Below are 25,000 nucleotides of genomic sequence, written 5' to 3' on the forward strand. Positions count from 1 at the left end.
TAGAGGTGTAGAGACATGTTCCTCATGTGTGCATTAAACTCTTCTAAGGTTTTATATACCAAAACCTACACTTTAATTACATTTACCATGGAACGCTAAGCTAATTGATACTTTGGCTCTGCTACGTTTAATGTGCAAATACGTCCGTGTTCAGTTAGCGCTCGATCCTAAGTGTCGTTACGGTGTTATTAGTCAACATAGTTCCACATTTTTTCAGCATAGATACAGTTATGAATAGTTTATAAAATTATTCTTTCAGATTTAACTTAATCTCATGTTTACAATTAACGCAACAACATTTAATAAAACGCCGGCGGTTCCAGCAGAAGCTTATTGCAGTTTGGTTAGCTGTCAGAGCTAAGAGTCATTTTCCACATGTTAAGATTTCTCTTTTTGGTCATTTATAAACATATTTGAGGACAATATCAAAGTTCTTGTGAATTTTTTTGTTGTTTTTACCATCACATATGTTCTAGCATGCTCAATTATTAGATATAGTTGGAAATGGTTAGCTACAGTTGCTTAGCAACAGTGTTCTCACATCTTCAGCGGGAGTTTGGTGTTTTTCCGTTCGTCTTTTCATGTTGAAATTCCAATCTAACGCACCACATGTCGCTGTGATTCTGAATTTTGTTTTCATCACACGTTGCCTGTTTGTTTGAGACAAACTGCACATTCAGGAAGTGGCTTTAAGAGTCACTTAAAATGTATTTTTTATACGTGTTTTCCTTCATTTTCCCTAAGTATTAGGGATTCAGGGACATGTTGGTACAGTTTTGGTGTTGGACACCACTCATGTTTCCTCTGATAGAAAAAAAATGCTTTACTCAAATGTTTTATGACTAGCATCGTTTTTGTAAGACTTGCTGTTTTTAAGGTAAAACACTAAAAACACTAAAAACACTTCGTCGTTGCGGCCGAATCCATTAGCTTTACTGCGTCCTGATGCTAACTGTAGTATTTGTTTGTCAACCAAAGTAGAGATTTAAACATGAAACTTTAAATTAAACCACACGTTTCTACCTTTTCTTTATTCCGCAGTGAAGCAGATCGTCTTCTGAATTTCTTTTCTGGCCCCTGAAGTATTAATCCAAAAGTAATAACCAGATCGTCTTCTCCGTCTTCTGGCCCGATTCTGTTCTTTAACTCCTTTTCGTTAGTGTGTGAATTTTGTGTGAACTTTATTCATTCCACTCACAGATTTTAGATTATTTATTGAATGTAATAAATCTGGGTTGATTGTGCAGTTGATGTTTGAAAGCTGTTCTATTCCTGTCTATGGATTTGGTTTTTGTTTGTTTCTTTTTTTTTTATAATCAGAACAAATGTGTTGATAAATTGATTGATTGATATTGAAAATATATTTTATTTTCTGGAAATCATTGAGATTGATTTGAATTATCAATATCAGGTTGAAATGGACTTTTATTTTGTGCAAAATTAAAATCTCAGAAATGGATGAAATTGAGTGACTTGTGTTCTAAACGACTGACATGATCAGGTCTGTGCATCGTGGCTTTAACTGACATCTTCATTTGTGTAGTAGAAAGTGTGAGTAATAAGATTTTGTACAATTGGGACAATGCGATGATCTGTATGAAGGAAAAGCGCTTGGTTCAGGGTTCGTCTGAAGACGGGATGTGGTGTTTCAGCAGAAAAACGCTGTCAGATTATAAATAAATTAAATTAAAAAAACATTGGTATAAAAAACAAGCTTTTGTTTTCTGTTGTAAATGAATTAATTGAATTGAAATTGAATTTCAAATAAAAAATAAGTTTTCACACAAAAACAGTGCAAGAATTATGAATGTTTTATGGCCACTTTTTTAAGTGTGTATGAATTAATTGATTTTTAAAAAATGTAAATAAATAAATGCGATATTTTAGTTATGAAGGTGGAAAATTACTTTTTTGTGTAACTTTTTTTCTAGAAAATCACAATTTTATTCCCACAATATTATGATTTTCTTCCTAATATAAAATATTGAATTCTCACAATTTCATCACTTTATTTACGAAATTTTACGACTGTTTTCTTGTAATATTTTAGCGTTTTTTTCTTAAATTATTGCCGAATTTTTGCGATATTTAATTAGACGTTTTTGTAATGTGACGTGTTACAGCTTTATTCTTTAAATATTTCATTTATTTGTTTATTTATTTATTAAAAACACTTAACAGACGCTTCTCGAAGACTAAATGTAGGGCTTTTATTTTGCCCTTGTATTGTGCTCGCATAACCTGACAGGAGCAGGCGCGGGTGGTTGCCATGGCAGCGTCGAACTTTCAGTCGCAGCTGTTTTAGCCACTTTAGCTAAAGGAATAAAATCGGAGAAAAAAGCGCGAAAAAAATGAAGAGTGTTTTAAATGAAGACGGTGTTTTACCTCAGAGGAACATGGCGCTGGACGACCCGCGGCTGGAGTGGATCAGAGACCGAGTTTATGCGGCTTTTTACCTGCCCGAACCCAAGTGTTTCGAGGAGCTGCTGAGCCGCGGAGATGGAGAAGAGGAGCGGAAAATCGTCCAGTTTTTAAACCAGGTCACTGAGGAGGAATTCACCTCAGCACTGTTGTTCTTTAAGACTATACGGGAGGAAGAAGTGGAAGTGATGATTCCTATCGGTATCACACCATTTATTACATTTACTCTGTTTAATAACCTACTAAAGTGCCGTAAAACACCGAGAATTATTCATCACTTAAAAATATTAATCACCTAAAATATTAAACACTTAGAATTATTAAGCATCTAAAATTATTAATCACCTAAAATGATTAATCATCTAAAATTATTAATCACTTAAAATTATTAATCACCTACAAATATTAATCACCTAAAATATTAATCATCTAGAATTATTAAGCATCTAGAATTCTTAATCACATAAAAATATTAATCACCTAAAATATTAATCACCTAAAAATATTAATCACCTAAAATATTAAACACTTAGAATTATTAAGCATCTAGAATTCTTAATCACATAAAAATATTAATCACCTAAAATATTAAACACTTAGAATTATTAAGCATCTAAAATTATTAATCACCTACAAATATTAATCACCTAAAATATTAAACACTTAGAATTATTAAGCATCTAAAATTATTAATCACCTAAAATATTAATCATCTAGAATTATTAAGCATCTAGAATTCTTAATCACATAAAAATATTAATCACCTAAAATATTAATCACCTAAAAATATTAATCACCTAAAATTATTAATCACTTAAAATTATTAATCACCTACAAATATTAATCACCTAAAATGATTAATCATCTAGAATTATTAAGCATCTAGAATTATTAATCACCTAAAAATATTAATCACCTAAAATATTAAACACTTAGAATTATTAAGCATCTAAAATTATTAATCACCTAAAATATTAATCATCTAGAATTCTTAATCACATAAAAATATTAATCACCTAAAAAAATGAATCACCTAAAATTATTAATCACCTTGAATTATTAATCACCTAAAATTATGAATCATATAGAATTATTAATCACCTAAAAATATTAATCACCTAAAAATATTAATCACCTAAAATTATTAATCACCTAAAATATTAATCATCTAGAATTATTAATCACCTACAAATATTAATCACCTAAAATGATTAATCATCTAGAATTATTAAGCATCTAGAATTATTAATCACCTAAAAATATTAATCACCTAAAATATTAATCACCTAAAAATATTAATCACCTAAAATATTAAACACTTAGAATTATTAAGCATCTAGAATTATTAATCACCTAAAAATATTAATCACCTAAAATATTAAACACTTAGAATTATTAAGCATCTAAAATTATTAATCACCTAAAATGATTAATCATCTAAAATTATTAATCACTTAAAATTATTAATCACCTACAAATATTAATCACCTAAAATGATTAATCATCTAGAATTATTAAGCATCTAGAATTATTAATCACCTAAAAATATTAATCACCTAAAATATTAAACACTTAGAATTATTAAGCATCTAAAATTATTAATCACCTAAAATATTAATCATCTAGAATTCTTAATCACATAAAAATATTAATCACCTAAAAAAATGAATCACCTAAAATTATTAATCACCTTGAATTATTAATCACCTAAAATTATGAATCATATAGAATTATTAATCACCTAAAAATATTAATCACCTAAAAATATTAATCACCTAAAATTATTAATCACCTAAAATATTAATCATCTAGAATTATTAATCACCTACAAATATTAATCACCTAAAATGATTAATCATCTAGAATTATTAAGCATCTAGAATTATTAATCACCTAAAAATATTAATCACCTAAAATATTAATCACCTAAAAATATTAATCACCTAAAATATTAAACACTTAGAATTATTAAGCATCTAGAATTATTAATCACCTAAAAATATTAATCACCTAAAATTATTAATCACTTACAATTATTATCACCTACAAATATTAATCACCTAAAATATTAATCACCTAAAATATTAATCACCTAAAATATTAATCACCTTGAATTATTAATCACCTAAAATGATTAAAATTACCTAAATTATTCATTAAAAAAATTATTTTGTGTATTGATGAACTTCTAGCTATCAATTCTTGGAAACTAATGTTTACGTAATGTGTTAATATGAACAGTCCTATATCTCTGTCTGATCTCTCTGTCTGATCTCTCTGTCTGATATCTCTGTCTGATATCTGTCTGATATCTGTCTGATACCTCTGTCTGATATCTGTCTGATATCTCTGTCTAATATCTGTCTGATACCTCTGTCTGATATCTGTCTGATACCTCTGTCTGATATCTGTCTGATATCTCTGTCTAATATCTGTCTGATATCTCTGTCTGATACCTCTGTCTGATATCTGTCTGATATCTCTGTCTAATATCTGTCTGATATCTGTCTGATATCTCTGTCTGATATCTGTCTGATATCTCTGTCTAATATCTGTCTGATATCTCTGTCTGATATCTCTGTCTGATATCTGTCTGATATCTCTGTCTGATATCTCTGTCTGATATCTCTGTCTGATATCTGTCTGATATCTCTGTCTGATAACTCTGTCTGATATCTCTGTCTGATACCTCTGTCTGATATCTGTCTGATCTCTCTGTCTGATCTCTCTGTCTGATATCTGTCTGATCTCTCTGTCTGATATCTCTGTCTGATATATGACTGATATTTCAGTTGACTTCTAATTGTGTTTGATCAGAAAAGCCCCCAGAGTCCCCAGATCCAGAAGAAGTGGAGGAGGACCAGAGTGTGTCTGCTGCCCCCCCGACAGAGACTCCCATATCAGAGAGAGAGAGATCGTCTACAGGAAGTAAGAAAATCTACAGTGACAGAAAATAGCCATAAAAACAAGGAGAAATCTCTCAGGAAACAGATAAACAACAACGATATAAACATCCTCAAAAACCACCAATAGAGAAAAGAACAATATATAAAAAAGGAATAAAAATAAGGCACAGATGAATAAAATATAAGAAGATATATCAAAGAATATAACAAAGTAGATCAGAAAAATATAATAATAACAACAACAACAACAACAATAATAATGATAATAATAATGATGATAATAATGATAATAATAATAATAATGATGATAATAATAATAATAATAATAATAATAATAATATATCACAAAAGCTATAATCAGAGAAAGAAAATATAAAGATAAACAGACGTAATCACACACGTGACCCTGTGAATCAGCCACGCTTTTGTTTTTTTTTTCTGTTTTGTTTACGACAGATTTTACACTTATTTATCACAGTACAGTGACAGGAAAAGTAGGAAGGCAGGAGAAACAAAAGATCATGACATAACAGAACGTGTTTTATTCCTCTCACACCACAGCAACTTACCAGCAATTATCATTTCTTCATTTATTAAAGAATGACATGAACATCAGTTAATCAGTTAATAGGTTTAATGTTGAGGATCTCTATCTTTTGTTCTCGCTTAAGTTAAAGGTGAGGTCTCCGTTGTTTCAAAGCCAATGTTGACATATAAAATCACCAAAACAAACACGCCCCTAACCCAAACGGGTCCCACCCCTGTATCGATAGCTCCGCCCACACATACATACGTAACCCAGGCAACTAATGAACAGAAACGTGTCTTTATCATAGCTGAAGTGAAGAACAATACGATTGTAGATAAACAAACAAGCAAAAATGACACACAAACATAATCATGTAAAGGACAAAGACATATATTAGTTCTGTGTAACAAAACAAAACCAACGTTACTCACCTATCGAGAAGGAAAAAAGCGCCTCGGCGTCTTAAGTAAAGTTGGTCACATATTCACAGATTGGAGTTTCCCGAGTCAATAACTCCTGAGCTAAACACTGTTACTACACAAAACACGGTTGTAGCTGCGTCTCTACATTACTACGATAGAAAAGAGGTGTTATTTGTGTAGTAACAGTGTTTAGCTCAGGAGTTATTGACTCAGGAAACTCCAATCTGTGAATATGTGACCAACTTCCTGCTCCTTCAGTTCTCTCCAGCGCTGGAAAGCTGATCCTATATTAACACGTCCTACTTCTTACCTTATCGTAAGTCTTTCTTCACTTTCTTTCTTTGTTTTTATCCTCCATGTCAATGTTAAAACCGCTTTCTGCTAATGTCACACATGCGCACTGAACACTCTCTCCGCCCATATTGACAAGACACGCCCCTTTCTGCTCATTGGCTACACGTTTGTTTTGATTTTTGTTTAGTTGTCGGCCCGACTCGGTTTTCTGAAGCGTTTCTCAAAAATCTGAGACCCCGCCTTTAAATAAACCCCCCCTTAGATTAAACATCACCAAACACTGTACAGGTTTGTGTTGAGCTGAATACGTTACACGGGTTTGTACATCGTCCATAATTATACAGCAATTGTTACTAATTATTAACTATTCTAACTTGACTGTATTTTCTCATCATGTGTTTTTTCTGTATTGTCCACCTGTCTCTGGCTTACTGAAGAGATAACAAACAGGCGTAAATCACCTGAAGACATCAGCAGGGACACTCTGTGTCCTACAGAGGACCCTTCAACTGAGGAAACCTTAGAACCAGAGAAAGTGGATGAGCTTCCTCTCACTGTAATAATCACTAACTCCATTATTTTCTGATTCTGTGCTCTGTTATAATGTTTAAAACTTATAAATTACTACACACATTACATGTATAGTCTCTCTCTCTCTCTTTCTCTCTCTCTCTCTCTCTCTCTCTCTCTCTCTCTCTCTCTCTCTCTCTCTCTATTTATCTCTCACCCACTCATTCTGGCTCCCACCAATCAGCGCTGGAAATAATAGTTATGCACAGGATTTTTCTGTCCAGCGTGGGGCTTTGTGTAGTCTGTGGCCTAGTCTGAGCAGTCAGGGGCTTCTTCTGTCCAACCTTTAATGACGGTCATTGAAGTGGTCATACTAATAGCTGTGTGATGCTCATCTGCTATTCTGTCACTTAGTGGATCTCCTGTTGTTCTTTCTCGTCATATCAGAGAGTTGAGATACGGACTGTGTACCACGTGGAGCTGCATGTAGCAGTGAACTACATCCCAAACAGGTTCATGAAATCTAATGTGCTCTACTTCCTGAGGAACACCAATGGTCAGTGATGATAACTGTTTAAAACACATTTTGGTTCTGGAGGTTTCTAAAACACTGGAGTTTAATGTTGTTTGTGTGTTTCAGAGACGATTGTTGAACCGGTGGACATAAATGAGGCGAACGAGCTGATGCCCAAGCTCTTGGAGATCGGCATGCTGAATGGTCATCAACTCCAGATGTTTAAGAACGACTTCCAGCATGTGAGTGATCAGAAAAAAACAGACAAATAAATAGACCTGTTCAGGAGCCTTGGGCAGTGAGAGGCTTTGGGCAGTTATGTGCTTTTGGCAATAAGGGGTTTTGAGCAGAAAAGTACTTTGGACAGTCAGAGGCTTTGGGCAGTTAACAGCTTTGGAATTTCAAGGGCTTTGAACAGTAAGGGATTTTATGGAGTTAACAGCTTTATGTGTTAAAAAGCTTTGGGGAGTAAAAGACTGGTCAGTTTGGGGAATTGGTCTGTCAGGGACTGTAGGCATAGAGGGGCGTTGGGCAGTAAGAAGCTTTGAGCAGTTACAGGTCTTTAAGCAGTAAGAGGCTTTGGGCAGTGAGGTCCTTTGGGCAGTAAAAGGCATCAGAATGTAAGAAGCTGTGGGCAGTTAGGGGTTTTGGGCAGTTAGGGGCTTTGGGCAGTTAGGGGCTTTAGGCAGTGAGGGGCTTTGGACAGAAAATGCATCAGACAGTAAGAATCTTTGAGCATTAAGAGGTTTTGAGCATTAAGAGGTTTTGAGCATTAAGAGGCTTAGGGCAGTAAGGGGCTTTGGGCAGGAATGGGCTTTGGGCAGGAATGGGCTTTGGGCAGTGGGGGTCTTTGAGCATTAGGGGGCTTTGAGCATTAAGGGGCTTTGCAAAGCGAGGGTCTTTGAGCATTAATTGGCTTTGGCAGTGAGCGGCTTTGGGCGGTATGGGGCTTTGTACAGTCAGAGGCTTTGTGCAGTAAAAGGATTTGGACAGTAAAAATCTTTAGTCCTCCAGGGGCTTTGACCAATCAGGCATGTTTTTCTATTGTAATTTAGTGCCATGGTTTCGCTCTGTCTAACAGGTATACATGCCACTGCTCTCAGTGGGCCAGATAAAGCTCTCCAAAGTAGACCAGGAGGCAGTGAGTTCTGAAGTCAGCGATACGGGTCCTGAGGCGAAACCTAAAGACTGGCACCAGCTGGCACCAGCAGAACCCTTAAGCACCGCACTGATCCGAGATGAGTTTCTTAACTACACTTACAAGTACATGGGCCTTACTGACAGAACCTTACATCAGCTGCAGAGTGAGTTTAACCCCATCACTTCTCTTCTAGTCCTGACAGCAGATACACTTTTAATTGTGTTTTGGTGCCTCCTTAATTCGCCGCTGTAGGTATGAATAACTTACACATCCCTGAGATGGACCTGGACCAGGATGTGGAGACACTGCTGACCAGTCCAGAGGTGGTCGAAAAACTGGAGCAGTGTGTAATGAACTGGCAAACCCAAATCACTATAATCCTCGAGGAGCAGAAAGAGAAGATACCACAGGTCTGTGCTGTGCTTTTCTTCTTTCTTTCTTTTTCTTTCTTTCTTTCTTTCTTTCTTTCTTTCTTTCTTTCTTTCTTTCTTGACATTTTCTTCAGATATGCAAATCTCTAGAACTGCATTGTTTTATATAATGTCTAATATTTTTTTCCCTTTTGTTTGTGTCCGATCTCGGTGCCGATCACTAGGCTCCTGGTCCGATGGCAGAGTTGGAGTTCTGGCGTGAGCGTGCGTCTGTACTGACTGGTCTGTACGAACAGCTCAAGCTGCCAGTGGTGAAGAAGATCCTGGAGGTGACGAGCCGAGCCGACCTGGAACCCATGCAGAACCTGAACGAGACTCTGACAGAACTGAACCTGTACCACGTGGAGGCCACGGAGAACGTGCGTTTCCTTGGCACTGTGGAGAGATACTTTAAGGTGAGTCAGATTCTAGCTCTAGTAGTTTGTAGGTTGTAGATTTGGTAATAAAAGTTTGTTCCAGCGAGTTTTCAGTGCTCCATCATTAATTGTGTTCTCACCCCAGAACCTGGCCACATCGGTGAACTTCGGCATAATCCTGGACACTATTGCACCACTGATGAGGGGTCTGAGGATGATATGGATCATTTCCAGCCACTACAACACAGACAAGCGCATGATGGACCTGATGGACCGCATTGTCTGGGAGCTGTGCGAACGCGTCACATGTATCATCGACATCCGCACACTTTTCAGGTGTGAACTGTATAACAAGCCAAACAGATATCTCACATAGTGAATAATAATGAAGGACAAAGAGATTTATATGAGCTAATGATTAAGGCATGATTAAGTTTTGGTATGTTTGTAGATAATCCCCAAAATAAATTAGCATTACATTCATAAACAAAAAAAGGTTTTTTAGTTTTTGTGCTGTCTCATTTCAACCGGAATTCTGTATATGTTCTTTAACGAAAGGATCTGCTTTATTACCTGTTACCGTAGAGAGAAGCATAATTTGGCCAAGGCTAAAGTTCTAGATGGCAAGCAGGTTCTGGACCAGTGGAAGTCCTGCTATTTTGCGGTTAGAGAAGTTATCGAAAAGTCCGGCAGGGAATCACGCTGGGAGTTCAACCGTCAAAGGCTGTTTGAGAGAACAGATTACATGTCTTCAGTCTGTCAAGACCTCTACGACATCCTGCAGGTCAGATCACCCTGTAAAAAAAAAAACACGAAACTGTTCCAAAGTGCTTAACGCGTACACACTTTCACTTTTACCTGCAGTGTAGTTGATTAGATGAGATTTATTTGGTCTGTGATGTTTGCTTACAATTAAGACTATAGAAGACCAAAAGTCATCATCGTACAAACTGCATTTGAAGAGTTGTTTCGTGTCTCAAGGCCCGAAGACTCAGATCGAACCGAATCATATTGCAACGAACCCTGAATCGAATTAACTCCTCAAATCAGAATTATTTTTCATTCACTCACTCATCTTCTACCGCTTATCCGAACTACCTCGGGTCACGGGGAGCCTGTGCCTATCTCAGGCGTCATCGGGCATCAAGGCAGGATACACCCTGGACGGAGTGCCAACCCATCACAGGGCACACACACACACACACACACACTCTCATTCACTCACGCACTCACACACTACGGACAATTTTCCAGAGATGCCAATCAACCTAGAATTATTTTTATTTAACATTTTTATTTCAACTTCTTGTGAGGGAGCGACGATGTACTGTTTGTACACATGCTAATCTGGTAGCTATAATGCAATATATAGAATGTAACAGAATTCACACTCGACCTTCTGAACCAACAGACCCTGGAGGATTTTTATAAAATCTTTGGGCCAGAGATGAAGGAGGTAACAGGCGAGCCCAAGCGTATCGACGAGGTCCTGCAGAGCGTGGACAGCTTGGTCGTGCCAATCGAGGAGCTGGACTTTGACCCCTTTAACATTTGCAAGATGGATAATTGGAAAAAAGTCATTCAGGACTTCCAGAAGAAAGTGCAGGTGAAGTCATGAATATATCTCCATGTGGAAAGGATTTGTTTTTGGTTTGTTTCAGATTGCTTCACCCTGTTGTATTTCCTCTGATCCAGGATATTGAAAGAGAAGCCATTTACTTCATCGACCAGTCCTTTAAAAGCCTGCGCTCGGCATCCATGGCCTTCGAAGTACTGCTGAAGTTCCAGCACATCCGCTCCAGAGAAGCGCTCAACAATCAGATGATGATGAAATTCAATGACATTCTGGTTCAGTACTGCAAAGAGGTGCACAAATATCTAAAACATCTGGCTTTAAAGGCTACACAAACGACATATACGGTATCATAAGCGATAATTGTTTGTTTAAACTGTCATTTGTAGCTTGTGGGCGTGGCCTGTCCAGTGTTTTGGAGAGAAATGGTCGAAGCTATATATTGCTTCTAAAGATAACCAGTAATACAAAAGTGACTAAATGCACCAGTCAGTGTGAAAATCGTGTAAATATCAATTTGTAGTGAACGCTTCGATTTGTTTTTCTAGGTGGACATCATAAACGAGATGTTTATCCAGAACAAAGACAACCCACCTTTGAATAAGAACCAGCCTCCTGTGACAGGGTCCATCTTCTGGGAGCGCAGTCTGTTCCACAGCATTAAAAACACCATTGTACAATTCCAGGAAGTGCCAGAAGTGCTGCAGAGCAAACAGGGCATAGCTGTAAGCTGTTGTGTATTGTGTGTGTGTGTGTGTGTGTGTGTGTGTGTGTATCTGTGTGCTGTGTACGATGGATAGAAAGTCTAAACATGCCTGATGTAAAAATGGCAGGTTTTTGTTATGTAAAAAAATATAAACCAAGATAAATCATGTCCGAATAAATCAAGTTTTTTTATAGCATGTATAAATATACATTTTTTATACCCGTGGTACCTTTGTGTGTGTTCTGTATGTTGACAGGCAAAAGCAAAGTTTCTGGAGGTGGGCAAGCGCATGCGGGATTACGAGGTAAAGAAACACCAACGCTGGACCGAGGAAGCTGTGCAGATGCTGGAAGTGCTCATGCAGAAAAACATCCTGCTGATGGTGAAGAGCTCTGGGGACGCCACTGGAAAGGCTGCACAGCGAGAGGTCAGACACTCACGAACCCCAAACCGCCTGACTGTTTAATGTTACCGCAATACGTCACACTGAGATTTAGATTTTTGCCTATAAATACACTCAAATGTGAGATCCATATTATATACAAATCTACTCCAATCTATTCATTAAATCGTAATTGTCCCTTTTTAGACCATGAATGCACAAACGTACTTTTGAATATATATGAGAAATGATGAGCTCGCTAATGTGGTCTGGGTGTTTAATGGTGTTTTTGGGGATCAGGACCTGAAACAAAGGATTGTGGTGAACGTTGGACTGGAGCTAAAGGAGATCATCAATGAGAGCCGGTACTTTGAGCAGCTGGGCTTCAGTGTACCTGAACAGGTCAGAGTAGTAGCTGTGCTTCAGGACAAGTTCCTCAGGTAGGATTTGTTTATTTTTTTAATATTATTTTTTTTCACAAAGCACTTCAGCTAGAAAGATTAACCACGTTAGAGGAATTACTTTCTTTCATCGTATCTTTCGGGTTTGTAGACACCTGAACCAGCTGGAGAGTTTGACGGATCGCTACCGATCTGTGATGGACCATCTGAAGGACGCACAGTTCTTCCTGTTGGCTGCGCAGATACAGGAACTGATGACTGTGATGTCCCCTGGATATAAAAGATTAACCTTGACTTCTCTGGGTATCCACAATCACATCACTACCTCACTTCATGGGTTCTGCTGTAAAGACAACAATCAGATCTTGTTCTATCAAACCGGAGCCACTTATATTTACATTACAAGAGTCTTTGCAGATATGATATGAAGTTTCTGGTCAGATCCGGTCTATCTCACACAGCTGATTTCATCCTTCATGTCCCACAGGCCTATCAGAGTTCATTAACAAGGCTAACCAGGCCATCTCCCAGTTTGAGTCCCTGCTGAATCAAATCCAGAAGAATGAAAAAGACATAGAGGCCAAGCTTCAGGCCATAGAGACGGCGAACCTTTTTAAATTTCCCGTATCAGAAAGAGAAGGAGAACTGCCAGGTAACAAAGCTGCACAAAATCTCATTCATGTTTAATCCACATCAGAAATGATGATATGATGAAGAATGTGAAACGTGTTTGCGTGTGAAGGAGTGAAGGAGTTCTGTGAGCTGGTGGAGAAGCAAAGAGCCAGAGATGTGCACTCGCTGAGCAGGAAGCTCTCAGACATCTGCCCTCTGCTCACCAAGATCGAGTGTCTGACCGCACAGACGAGCAGCAGCAAGGCCAAGCACATGGCTCAGTACTACACTTACTGGGAGCGCAGAGTGTTCGACTCTCTCACCAAGATGGTGCTGAAGTGAGTCTGCTGACTACCGAACGATAACTTTATTTAAATCGAACATTATTACATGGCTCATAATACTGTTGTGTGGTGCTAGGAACCTACAGGTGTTTAACTCCGCCCTGCTCGGCTCCACCCCGCTGTTCCAAATCGAGACCATCCTCTCTGCTCCTTTGATTGTGCTGCACCCCAAAAGCAATGAGGTGTACAAGATGATCATACAGTGTGTGAGGGACTGTGTGGAGAGCACCAAGGTGATGTATTATCTCTGTTCAGAGGTTTAACTCTATTAACTCTTTTAAATCTGTTATTATTATTATTATTATTATTATTATTATTATTAATAGACAAACAAATGAACCCCACAGCATTTCGTTCGCTGGATGAAAGGCACGTGTATCGAGTGTCCTCCGCAGCACGTGGACGGCGAGGACGAGCCGCTGATCCTGAGCTTCTACAGCGAGGTGTGCCAACTGCCACAAGTGAACGACCTCGCCGTGACCATATCCCAGAACACACAGCGGCTCCTCGGTTCCATCACTCGCCTCCTGAACAACTGGAGACACTACCGGACCCTCTGGAAGCTTGACAAAGCCATCATGCTGGAGAAATTTGCAGCCAAGAAGCCTTCGTGTGTGATTTATGATGAGAAGCTGCAGTTTTATTCCCATATCAGTCAGGAGGTGGCACAGCAGCCGCGGGTGGTGGACGAGAACATCATCAGGTTAAACCTGGAGCCACTGAGACGCACCGTGCTGGAGAACGCTCAGGCTTGGGTCACGTCACTGGGCAGGCTACTCAACGACTCGGCTCGGGAGGAGTTACACGCGCTGCACAATGAGTTCCAGGTGTTCCATCATGATTGTTTCTCTCCATGTTTTTTTTTTTTTCTTTTCAGGAAATGCAGACATCACAGTATGTTAAACGCTTGATACTAAACGCTCTAAAGGTGATCAGGTTCAAACTGGAACGTTTATATTAACATGCTCATTATAATACAGTCACTAACTAACAGAGCTGTTGTTTGTTTTAAATCTATTCGTCTTGAGCCTTATTAAGAATCTTTATGTCAGCAATTGTCAGGGAATCTAAAACAATCTCCCGACACGATGGAAGACCTGAAAGCTGTACTCGGGACGATCTCCAATATCCGGGACATGTCTCTGAGCGTGGAGATGAGATACAGAGACATCCAAGAGAGATACAGGACTCTGGCTATATATAATATACCGGTGAGCTCCACTGTTTCTCATCCGGAGATGATTATATATGTAAAATACTTTTAAAAATAGTTGGACTGATTGGATTTATTTCCCACGCAGGCTGCAGAGGACGAGTTGAATCTGGTGTCCCGTATCGAGGATCTGTGGAGAGAAGTGTTCAGCGAGGCCCGACAGGTGGATCGCCGTCTGAGAAAAGTCAAGAAGTCCTTTACCAAAGTGAGCTCTCTGAAGTCCTCTCAGTCTCTCGGTCACTCAGTATTATTACAAATATGACACGAGTAACTGTTTTACTGCACCGATAATAGAATAATGTTTTTATTCCTACTCATCTATGGTCTCCTACCTGGTCAGATCACCATGGAGCAGGTAGAGCAGTATAAGCAGGAGGTGTCTGTGTTTGCTGAGAGTTTTAACATGCACGGACCTGGAGCTGTAGGAGACAACCTGGAGAAAGGTACGCACACATTCCCTGATTGTCTAAAGGTGTGTGTGTGTGTGTGTGTGTGTGTGTGTGTGTGTGTGTTGTGTGAAAATGATTGCAAGTTTAATAACAACCTCAAAATGTACAAAGAGTGCAAGATAATTTACTAATACGGCCGACGGACGATTGCTATCATCTTTATCACGCTTTAACTATGAAATTAAAAAAAGTTCATTTTATATAATGTATATATCTACATACCTGCTAACGGATGAAGCTCCACGTAGATATATTTCTGCATCTCATCGTTAAGTTGTCACTGATGCTGTAGATGCCTTTGCAGCATTATTAAGTTCCTCTGGGAATAAAATCTGTTTTAATCAAATAATAATTCCGAATAAATTCCAGGACTGATGAATATGGGCGCTTACGAGGAAGAACTGGCTAAGATAGAGGCGAGCCGTCAGGAGCTGGGCAACGCTGAGAAGCTTTTTGACATCCCCATTACCATGTACCCAGAACTGCTGAGTGTACAACAGGAGATGCGAGGCCTGAGGCTTATCTACAAGATCTACGAGGAACAGAAGGTCATTTACGCCGTCCTGTTTCGTTTAGTAGACAAACTGTAATATAGGCTTTAAAAATGAACTCACGCTTGTGTATTTCTCTGTTTTTATCTTCAGACTGCTAAGGCAGTGTGGTCTCAGACTCTGTGGGTGAATCTGAACATCCAGCTGCTTCAGGAAGGTGTGGAGGGTTTCATTAAGGACCTCAGGAAGCTGCCTAAAGATGTAAGAGCTCTTCCTGTGGCCTTTTACCTGGAAGGACATCTGAAAGAGTTTAAAGAGTCTCTGCCACTGCTGCTGGACCTGAAGAACGAAGCTCTGAGAGACAGGTTATAACTGTTATCTATAATTGTTATCACCCCCAAGTCTGTTATTCTGTTCATGTAACAGCGAGTAAAGTGTTTAATTTATTAGTGAACTTTTACAGTTCCAGCACAGTTGTTTTCTCACCAGTTTCTCCCTCCACTTAACTCTTCTGTCCTGGGAAACATACAAAGCACTAACACCGTGTCAAATAAACGTGACAAGTCAACACCTCCTTATAAAACACTTCACCACACCCACAAATATATACGTTTTTCTATGTTAAAGCACAAAAGACTTTTGTCTGTCCCAGGCACTGGAAAGACCTCATGGCACGAACAGGAACCAGTTTCGAGATGAACCCAGATACCTTCACGCTGGAGAACATGTTCGCCATGGAGCTCCACAAATACAGCAGCGTCATCGGAGACATCGTCACCTCGGCTGTCAAAGAGCTCAGCATAGAGAAGGTCTAGAAGTTTAGACTTATTCACATCTCGTCTCAGTTTCTGTGGATCTCTGTATCTTATAGATATTTTACTGTTTGTGTTTCATACAGGGTGTGAAGGAGGTGGTGGACATGTGGGAGAACATGAAGTTCAACGTGCAGCGTTACTTTAAAGGCACTCAGGAGCGAGGCTCAATCCTGGGCTCAGTGGACGAGATCATGCAGAACCTAGACGATAACGCCATGAACCTGCAGAGCATGGCAGGGAGCCGCTTCGTCGGGCCGTTCCTGTCCACCATCCAGCAATGGGAAAAAAACCTGTCGCTCATCGGGGAGGTCATCGAGGTCAGGACACGCAGCATATTCTGTCTGTTTATTACAACTTTATATAGAATGTAGGATAAAAGTATAAACTCTACAATCTCATTATAAAGTCTATTGTGTTTCTGACTGTACATTTTACAGATTTTTATTTTCTCAGTTTATACGGTTTATATTTTTATATGTATTTTTGTTATTATAATTTGTTTTATTTTATTTATATTACTGTATTTTTCAGGATATGTTTATTTACTGGATTTTGAATATCAATTCTTAATAGAATTTTTTCAGAATTTAAATTCTACTATATTTTCCAAAACAAAAGATTTCGTATCCAATTTCAGTTTTACTGAAAATAAATTGCGTTTTGTTTCAAATCTTTACGTTTTACTGGATATTTCACATCATAAATTCTTCTGTATGCTCTAAATAATATATTCAGACCATAAATACAATTTTTTTTATGTTATATTTTAAACGTTATCTATTAATTTCAGCATAATTTCCAGATTATTCATTTTCCAGAATGTAATAAAAGATTTCAGATTATAAATCTTCATCTTTTGTTACTATAAATTCTAGTGAATTATTATAGATTATATAATTTATATATTTCACTTAAATTTCACTTAAATTTGACCAAATTTAAATTCTATTGTATGTTTTCAGTTTTTATTGAGTTTTTAGACAAAACGATTATTTAAACTATTCTTATAATCTTACAGAAATATATTATTTTATATTATATAAAAATAAATGTACAAAAATGATAAAACACTAACTGAATGCTTTAAGTTACACATTTTACTGTTTATTACAAAAGGAGGTCTGTAGAATACTTATACAATATTATTATGAGTGCATAAATGTTCATGGTCTTAAACCGTTCAGGTTTGGATGCTGGTGCAGAGGAAGTGGATGTACTTAGAGAGCATCTTCATCGGAGGTGATATTCGCGCTCAACTGCCCGAGGAGGCCAAGAAATTTGACAACATTGACAAAATGTTTAAAAAGGTAACGCGGTGTTGCTTTTGTATACACATAGAAGAGGGAAAGTGAGTTAGATGGTGATTTTGTGTCATGTTTTCTGTAGATCATGTCAGAAACAGTGAAGGATCCGGTTATTAAGAAGTGCTGCTTGGTACCGAATCGCCTGTCGGACCTGCAGGACCTCAGCGACGGTTTGGAGCGCTGCCAGAAGAGTCTGAACGACTACCTGGACTCCAAACGCAACGCCTTCCCTCGCTTCTTCTTCATCTCAGACGACGAGCTGCTCAGCATTCTGGGGAGCAGCGAGCCGTCCTGTGTCCAGGAGCATATGATTAAGGTAGCAGAAGTGTGACATGGTGTCTTCAGGAACATCATTACATTACATTACACGGGGGAAGTCGTGGCCTTATGGTTAGAGAGTTTGACTCCTAACCATAAGGTTGTGGGTTCGAGTCTCGGGCCGGCAATACCACGACTGAGGTGCCCTTGAGCAAGGCACTGAACCCCCCCCAACTGCTCCCCGGGCGCCACAGCCCACTGCTCCGGGTGTGTGTTCACGGTGTGTGTGTGTATGTTCACTGCTGTGTGTGTGTGCTCTTTGGATGGGTCACATTACATAAGAGAAAACACAAACCACCTTTCATCTTTATTTTTATTTCTCTTCGCAGATGTACGACAACATCGCTTCCCTACGCTTTGACACAGGGATGAGCGGAGAGACAGTGGTGGGGGCCATGGTGTCTGCAGAAGGGGAGGTGATGGAGTTCAGGCAAGTCGTCCCAGCCGAGGGACGAGTGGAGGACTGGATGACGGCTGTTCTAATAGAGATGAAGAGGACCAACAGGCTCATCACCAAGGAGGCCATCTTCTTCTATCAATACCACAAGTCCAGGTGTGTGAACCGCTCTCCGGTCTTTATCAGGTTACTTCCTGTTTCTTTTACGGCTCCTTGTTTGCAGACGTTCCTGCGCTACGTATGACATGCCATGCAGACAAAAAGCACAACAATATAATTATTATATATTATTATATTTATTAAATGATATATATAGAACTCACCATGTGACAAAAATCTGGGTTTCACAGAAAAATACAACCCCAGTAGAAACATCACTCCGATTGTTCTCCGATTTCTTCATCATGTCTTCACCCCGAACTCTCAATCTGGTGTTGTTGATTTTACCTCAGGGTGGACTGGATGCTGGACTACCAGGGCATGGTCGTGCTGGCAGCCAACCAGGTGTGGTGGACGTGGCAGGTGGAGGACGTTTTCTCCAAGATGAGCACCGGAGACCAGCAGGCCCTCAAACAGTACGGCAAGAAAATGCATAGGCAGATCGACGACCTGGTCAAGCGCATCACGCAGCCTTTAAAAAGCAACGACCGGCGCAAACTCAACACCGTGCTCATCATAGACGTCCACGCCAGAGACATTGTGGACAGCTTCATCAGGGACAAGTGAGACGTTATTGATGTCACATTGTCAAATTGTTGTACGTTACGTTATTATTAGACTTTACGGTCAGATAGTAGAAGATAACGAGTAAGTAAACTGACTGATGTTGAAACGTGTGACAGTAAAAAAAACTGAGATGTTTTTTTCTTCTGATCAACACTGATGTTGTTGTGCAGTATTACAGACACTCGGGAGTTCGAGTGGGAAAGTCAGCTGAGATTTTACTGGGTCAGAGAGTCAGATGATCTGTTAGTGCGTCAGTGTTCAGCTCAGTTCTCTTACGGATATGAGTACATGGGACTGAACGGCCGACTGGTCATCACTCCACTCACTGACCGCATCTACCTCACACTCACACAGGTATATACACACTCTCTCAGGTACACACAGGTATACACACACTCACACAGGTGTATACACACACACTGTCACAGGTACACACAGGTATACACACACTCACACAGGTGTATACACACACACTGTCATAGATACACGTCTCAGGTACACACACTGTCACAGGTACACACAGGGACGCACAGGGACCCACAGGTATACACACACACTGTCACAGGTACACACACACTCACACAGGTATACACACACACACTGTCACAGGTACACACAGGTACACACACACTTACACAGGTATATACACACAGACTGTCACAGGTACACACACACTCACACAGGTATATACACACAGACTGTCACAGGTACACACACACTCACACAGGTATACACACACACTGTCACAGGTACACACAGGTACACACACACTCACACAGGTATATACACACAGACTGTCACAGGTACACACACACTCACACAGGTGTATACACACACACTGTCACAGGTACACGTCTCAGGTACACACACTGTCACAGGTACACACAGGGACGCACAGGGACACACAGGTATATACACACACACACTATCACAGGTACACACAGGTACACACACACTCACACAGGTATACACACACACACTGTCACAGGTACACACACACTCACACAGATATACACACATACACTGTCACAGGTACAAACACACACACACAGATACACACGCACACACTGTCACAGGTACACACACACACACTCACACAGGTATATACACACACAGTCACAGGTACACACAGGGACACACAGGTATATACACACACACTGTCACAGGTACACACAGGTATATACACACACTGTCACAGGTACATACAGGAACACACACTGTCACACATGTATATATACACACACACTGTCACAGGTACACACAGGGACACACAGGTACACACAGGTATATACACACACTGTCTCAGGTACACACAGGGACACACACACACACACAGCACACACACACTGTCACAGATACACACAGGTACACACAGTACACACACACTCACACAGGCATACACACACGCAGTCACACAGGTACACACACACACACAGCACACACACACTGTCACAGATACACACAGGTACACACAGTACACACACACTCACACAGGCATACACACACGCAGTCACACATACACACAGGGACACACAGGTACACACACACACTCACACAGGTGAATACACACACACACAAACACACATACTGTCACAGGGACACACACAAGTACACACAGTATACACACACTCACAGGTATACACACACACATACTGTCACAGAATGTATACTGGTACACTCACAGGTAAATACAATCATGCACACAGGTACATACACTCAGTGACACTCACACAGGTACACACTCACACAGGTACATACACTCACAGTTATATACAGCTGTACACACACTTATACAAGTACACACTCTCACACTGTATACACAAGGCTAATGTATAATGTGGTCTGTAGGCCCTGTCCATGTACCTGGGTGGAGCACCAGCCGGACCAGCAGGAACAGGAAAAACAGAGTCCACTAAAGACCTGGCCAAGGCTTTGGGTCTGCTCTGTGTGGTCACTAACTGTGGTGAGGGAATGGACTATATGGTAAGTGTTAGCCTTAGAATATTGTATACCAGTGACATATGTATTGTATATGTCAATACTTATCACACTATAATGTAACATCTCTCCAGTTTTTAAGGATTACTTTTACTTTTGATTGTAGAAGAAATAATCTCTACATTTGCATCAGCCTCAGGAAAAGGAATAAAAAACTCACTTAATACAGATACCAAATATCTAAAAGTTATAAGAACCATTAAAGATCATCTTAGTGTCTACTGCTGATTGCAGACTAAACAATTCGGTTTCAGTTACAACGATGAGCCGGATGCTTTCTCCTTTCTCTGTAGGCAGTTGGGAAGATCTTCTCTGGTTTGGCTCAGTGTGGAGCCTGGGGCTGCTTCGACGAGTTCAACCGCATCGACGCCTCTGTGCTGTCCGTCATCTCCTCTCAGATCCAAATCATCCGCAACGCTCTCATCCTGCAGCTCAAGAGGTTCCACGTGAGTTGTATCAGCTGCTATCGTTTTTTTTTTTTTTTTGGAATCTTTTCATGCCAGGGGTTTTAAGGAATGTATCTTGACTTGCTGATAGTTTGAGGGTCAGGAGATCGGTCTGGACTCGCGAATGGGGATCTTCATCACCATGAACCCGGGCTACGCCGGCCGCACTGAGCTGCCCGAGTCGGTGAAGGCTCTGTTCCGGCCCGTTGTGGTTATCGTCCCTGACCTACAGCAGATCTGTGAGATTATGCTATTCTCAGAGGGCTTCCTAATGGCCAAGGTGACCATCTCAGTTTATAGTGTTTTATTATCAGATTACTCGTCAGTATAAATATTGGTCTGATTATTCTGGTTAATCGTGGACTCTGTCTGTGTTGCAGGTGCTGGCGAAGAAGATGACTGTGCTGTATAAACTGGCACGGGAGCAGCTATCCAAACAGTCTCACTACGATTTCGGGCTGCGAGCGCTGAAATCCGTATTAGTCATGGCAGGAGAGTTGAAGAGAGGATCTCCTGAGCTCAACGAGGTGACTTTATAAACGAACTCTAAACTGTCTCATGACCTGCTGAGAGGTTTAGTAAACATGTAGAGCTGACAGTTCTCTTTTTCTCTCTCTCTCTTACTCTCTCTCAGGATGTGGTGTTGATGCGAGCTCTGAGGGACATGAACCTCCCAAAATTTGTCTTCGAGGACGTTCCTCTGTTCCTTGGACTGATCTCAGACCTGTTCCCAGGACTGGACTGTCCACGTGTGCACTACCCCAACTTTAATGATGCTGTAGAAAGCGTCCTGCAGGAGAATAAATACATCCTGCTGCCCAATCAGGTGCCTCCATGTACAGTAATGAAGACATATCTAATGTAATGAAGTCATGAAGACATACATGTTTCTGTGTGAATATCGATGTTCGTTTTTATTTGTTTAGGCAAAGAAAAGTAACCTGAATGAGCTGTTACTATAGAAATCATAACTTAATCATAACCAGAACAAATGCATTAATATAAACTTGCAAACAACTTATAAACAAATGAAACAAATACTTCTGACCAATCAGAATCCAGAACTCAACAGCTTCTTTATTGGTTCTGGCTGCAGGTGGATAAAGTGGTCCAGATGTATGAGACCATGATGACCAGACACACGACCATGGTGGTGGGACCCACAGGAGGGGGCAAATCAGTGGTTATTAATACTCTGTGCCAAGCCCAGACTAGGTCTCTGCCTCTGAAATTTCAATGTAGTCACTCGTTTTTACATTTTCTTCTTTTAAAAAGCGTCTAGTGTCTAAACCGTTAATACTGCGTATCATGTGTCGTATAGACTGGGGCTGGTGACCAAACTGTACGCACTAAACCCCAAAGCCATGAGCGTGATCGAGCTCTATGGTATCCTGGATCCCGTCACTCGTGACTGGACCGACGGGATTCTGTCCAACATCTTCCGAGACATCAACAGGCCGACAGACAAAAAGGAGAGAAGGTGGCATCCATCTGCAAACTCTAATGCAGACAATAGCTTCATTAGAATTATTTCAATCCTCACCATCTTGTCATTCATAATAAATCGTGTGTGTCTGTTTTCCACAGGTACATCCTGTTCGATGGGGATGTAGACGCTCTGTGGGTGGAGAACATGAACTCCGTAATGGATGATAACAAGCTGCTGACGCTCGCTAACGGAGAAAGGATCCGTCTGCAGGGTCACTGCGCTCTCCTGTTTGAGGTGATGATTATTTACAGTTATTTACAGACTTTTAGTACAACAGACTGGACATAGAACAAAGAAAATACAAGCACTCACACTGCTAAGCCTTGTTTGCTTTGCTCACTTTGCGTGTAGCGAAATTAAACTGTGACGTGTGACAATAGGATGTTTATGTTTAATTGGTTTCCTCACGTGCGAATAAAAACACTTTACATTTACGAGAAAGATTTCACCCAGATGTTTGCCTTCAGGTCGGCGATCTGCAGTATGCTTCTCCTGCAACGGTATCTCGCTGTGGAATGGTTTTTGTGGACCCTAAAAATCTCCGCTACACCCCCTACTGGCAGAAATGGGTGAACGACAGGCCTACGAGAGTAAGAGATGGTCCTGCAGTACGGTAATAATGTGTGGTGTTCTAAAATATTAATACAAAATGTTTGCCACAGGAGCAAGAGGATCTGAACACACTGTTTGAGAAATACATACCCAGCACCATAGACATGATAGTGGAGGGAATCGTAGATGGAAAACAAGGAGAGAAACTGAAGACGATCGTCCCACAGACCGATCTTAACATGGTGAGCTGGTGACATTTCAGATCGTTTAATGTCTTTCCTTATTATTAACTTTTAGAGTAAAGAGAATGTTGTGTATAATTCATTGCTGCCGATATGGATCTAAACCCACCTCGTACAGTGATTTTCACTCTACCTCGATGGTCTTCTGCCCTGCAGGTGGTGCAGCTGTCGATGATGTTGGACGCTTTGCTGGAGCTTACTGAGGTCTCTTCTGAAGAGCTGGAATGTTTCTTCATCGAGGCTCTGTACTGCTCGCTCGGAGCCTCACTGTTAGACAACGGCCGCGAGAAGTTCGATGACTTTATTAAGAAGGTCTCGTGTCTCACCTCCGTCCACGATGAGAAAACACTCGCCGGCCCTGGAGAACTACCAGGTCATTATGGAAATCGAAACCATTTTAGTTCGTTTTATTTTTGTTTGTTAGTGTGTAATTATTTCAAGAAGGGAAAAAGAAAAAACAAAATAGGACGAAATCTAAAGGGGGGAGAGAAAGAATGAAGGAAAGAAAACAAAAAAGTACTGAGATATAGTGTAGAGGAATTAGAAAGACGGAGGAAGAAGAAAATCTGAAAAAGAGAAGGAAAAAAAATGAAAAGTGAAACGTGAAAGAGAAAGGAAGAAGAAAACTAAAGGAGGGAGGAGGAGAAGGAAAAAGGAGGGAAGAGAAACAGAAAAAAAGAAAAGAAAATATTGGTGGGGAAAAAAAAGTGAAGCATGAAAGATGAAGGAAGAAATAAACAGACAGGGGAGAGAAGGAAAGAAGGAAGGCAGGAAAACAAAAAGAACTGAACAAAGGATCTGAAAACAGGACGATTTGAGAAGGAGAGAAGTCAAATAAATATGTAGGAAACTGAAACTCTAAAGTGGAAGGGAGAGAAGAAAAAAGAGAGAAGGACCACGTGATAAAATAAAAACAAACTGAAAGAAAGAAAAGAGGGAATGAGAAAAATAAGAACGTATTAAAAACAGAACTTTTTAAATATGTTTTAACTTTACACTGACGTGATATTAAATATTC

The 25,000-nt window shown here is 39.8% G+C and overlaps 2 protein-coding genes across 2 annotated transcripts in view; both read left to right on the top strand.

The window, feature by feature from the left end:
• atp6v0a2b (ATPase H+ transporting V0 subunit a2b) overlaps nucleotides 1-1,722 on the top strand; it is a 23,657-nt gene extending 21,935 nt beyond the window's left edge. Inside the window, exon 20 of the mRNA XM_060882978.1 lies at nucleotides 1-1,722. This exon is cut by the window's left edge and continues 1,423 nt beyond it. The gene's annotated coding sequence lies outside the window, so the exon portion shown is untranslated.
• Nucleotides 1,723-2,366: 644 nt separating this feature from the next.
• dnah10 (dynein axonemal heavy chain 10) overlaps nucleotides 2,367-25,000 on the top strand; it is a 49,162-nt gene continuing 26,528 nt past the window's right edge. Inside the window, exons 1-43 of the mRNA XM_060883643.1 lie at nucleotides 2,367-2,622; nucleotides 5,239-5,349; nucleotides 7,010-7,128; nucleotides 7,530-7,638; nucleotides 7,723-7,838; nucleotides 8,678-8,900; nucleotides 8,990-9,147; nucleotides 9,333-9,563; nucleotides 9,670-9,860; nucleotides 10,110-10,308; nucleotides 10,936-11,130; nucleotides 11,220-11,390; nucleotides 11,646-11,822; nucleotides 12,060-12,230; nucleotides 12,486-12,625; nucleotides 12,738-12,889; nucleotides 13,074-13,238; nucleotides 13,329-13,536; nucleotides 13,619-13,775; nucleotides 13,890-14,369; nucleotides 14,595-14,753; nucleotides 14,844-14,960; nucleotides 15,096-15,198; nucleotides 15,574-15,752; nucleotides 15,849-16,060; nucleotides 16,348-16,504; nucleotides 16,594-16,827; nucleotides 17,695-17,817; nucleotides 17,897-18,130; nucleotides 18,462-18,685; nucleotides 18,982-19,251; nucleotides 19,426-19,609; nucleotides 21,104-21,238; nucleotides 21,547-21,699; nucleotides 21,791-21,979; nucleotides 22,080-22,226; nucleotides 22,334-22,525; nucleotides 22,796-22,914; nucleotides 23,021-23,179; nucleotides 23,287-23,422; nucleotides 23,656-23,778; nucleotides 23,851-23,982; nucleotides 24,139-24,355. Of these exons, the coding sequence (XP_060739626.1) occupies nucleotides 2,397-2,622; nucleotides 5,239-5,349; nucleotides 7,010-7,128; nucleotides 7,530-7,638; nucleotides 7,723-7,838; nucleotides 8,678-8,900; nucleotides 8,990-9,147; nucleotides 9,333-9,563; nucleotides 9,670-9,860; nucleotides 10,110-10,308; nucleotides 10,936-11,130; nucleotides 11,220-11,390; nucleotides 11,646-11,822; nucleotides 12,060-12,230; nucleotides 12,486-12,625; nucleotides 12,738-12,889; nucleotides 13,074-13,238; nucleotides 13,329-13,536; nucleotides 13,619-13,775; nucleotides 13,890-14,369; nucleotides 14,595-14,753; nucleotides 14,844-14,960; nucleotides 15,096-15,198; nucleotides 15,574-15,752; nucleotides 15,849-16,060; nucleotides 16,348-16,504; nucleotides 16,594-16,827; nucleotides 17,695-17,817; nucleotides 17,897-18,130; nucleotides 18,462-18,685; nucleotides 18,982-19,251; nucleotides 19,426-19,609; nucleotides 21,104-21,238; nucleotides 21,547-21,699; nucleotides 21,791-21,979; nucleotides 22,080-22,226; nucleotides 22,334-22,525; nucleotides 22,796-22,914; nucleotides 23,021-23,179; nucleotides 23,287-23,422; nucleotides 23,656-23,778; nucleotides 23,851-23,982; nucleotides 24,139-24,355 (7,597 nt within the window). The 5' untranslated portion in view covers nucleotides 2,367-2,396. The remainder of the gene's footprint in view (nucleotides 2,623-5,238; nucleotides 5,350-7,009; nucleotides 7,129-7,529; nucleotides 7,639-7,722; nucleotides 7,839-8,677; nucleotides 8,901-8,989; nucleotides 9,148-9,332; nucleotides 9,564-9,669; nucleotides 9,861-10,109; nucleotides 10,309-10,935; nucleotides 11,131-11,219; nucleotides 11,391-11,645; nucleotides 11,823-12,059; nucleotides 12,231-12,485; nucleotides 12,626-12,737; nucleotides 12,890-13,073; nucleotides 13,239-13,328; nucleotides 13,537-13,618; nucleotides 13,776-13,889; nucleotides 14,370-14,594; nucleotides 14,754-14,843; nucleotides 14,961-15,095; nucleotides 15,199-15,573; nucleotides 15,753-15,848; nucleotides 16,061-16,347; nucleotides 16,505-16,593; nucleotides 16,828-17,694; nucleotides 17,818-17,896; nucleotides 18,131-18,461; nucleotides 18,686-18,981; nucleotides 19,252-19,425; nucleotides 19,610-21,103; nucleotides 21,239-21,546; nucleotides 21,700-21,790; nucleotides 21,980-22,079; nucleotides 22,227-22,333; nucleotides 22,526-22,795; nucleotides 22,915-23,020; nucleotides 23,180-23,286; nucleotides 23,423-23,655; nucleotides 23,779-23,850; nucleotides 23,983-24,138; nucleotides 24,356-25,000) is intronic.

Source organism: Tachysurus vachellii, chromosome 12 (genome assembly GCF_030014155.1).
Source record: "Tachysurus vachellii isolate PV-2020 chromosome 12, HZAU_Pvac_v1, whole genome shotgun sequence".
Taxonomy (NCBI): domain Eukaryota; kingdom Metazoa; phylum Chordata; class Actinopteri; order Siluriformes; family Bagridae; genus Tachysurus; species Tachysurus vachellii.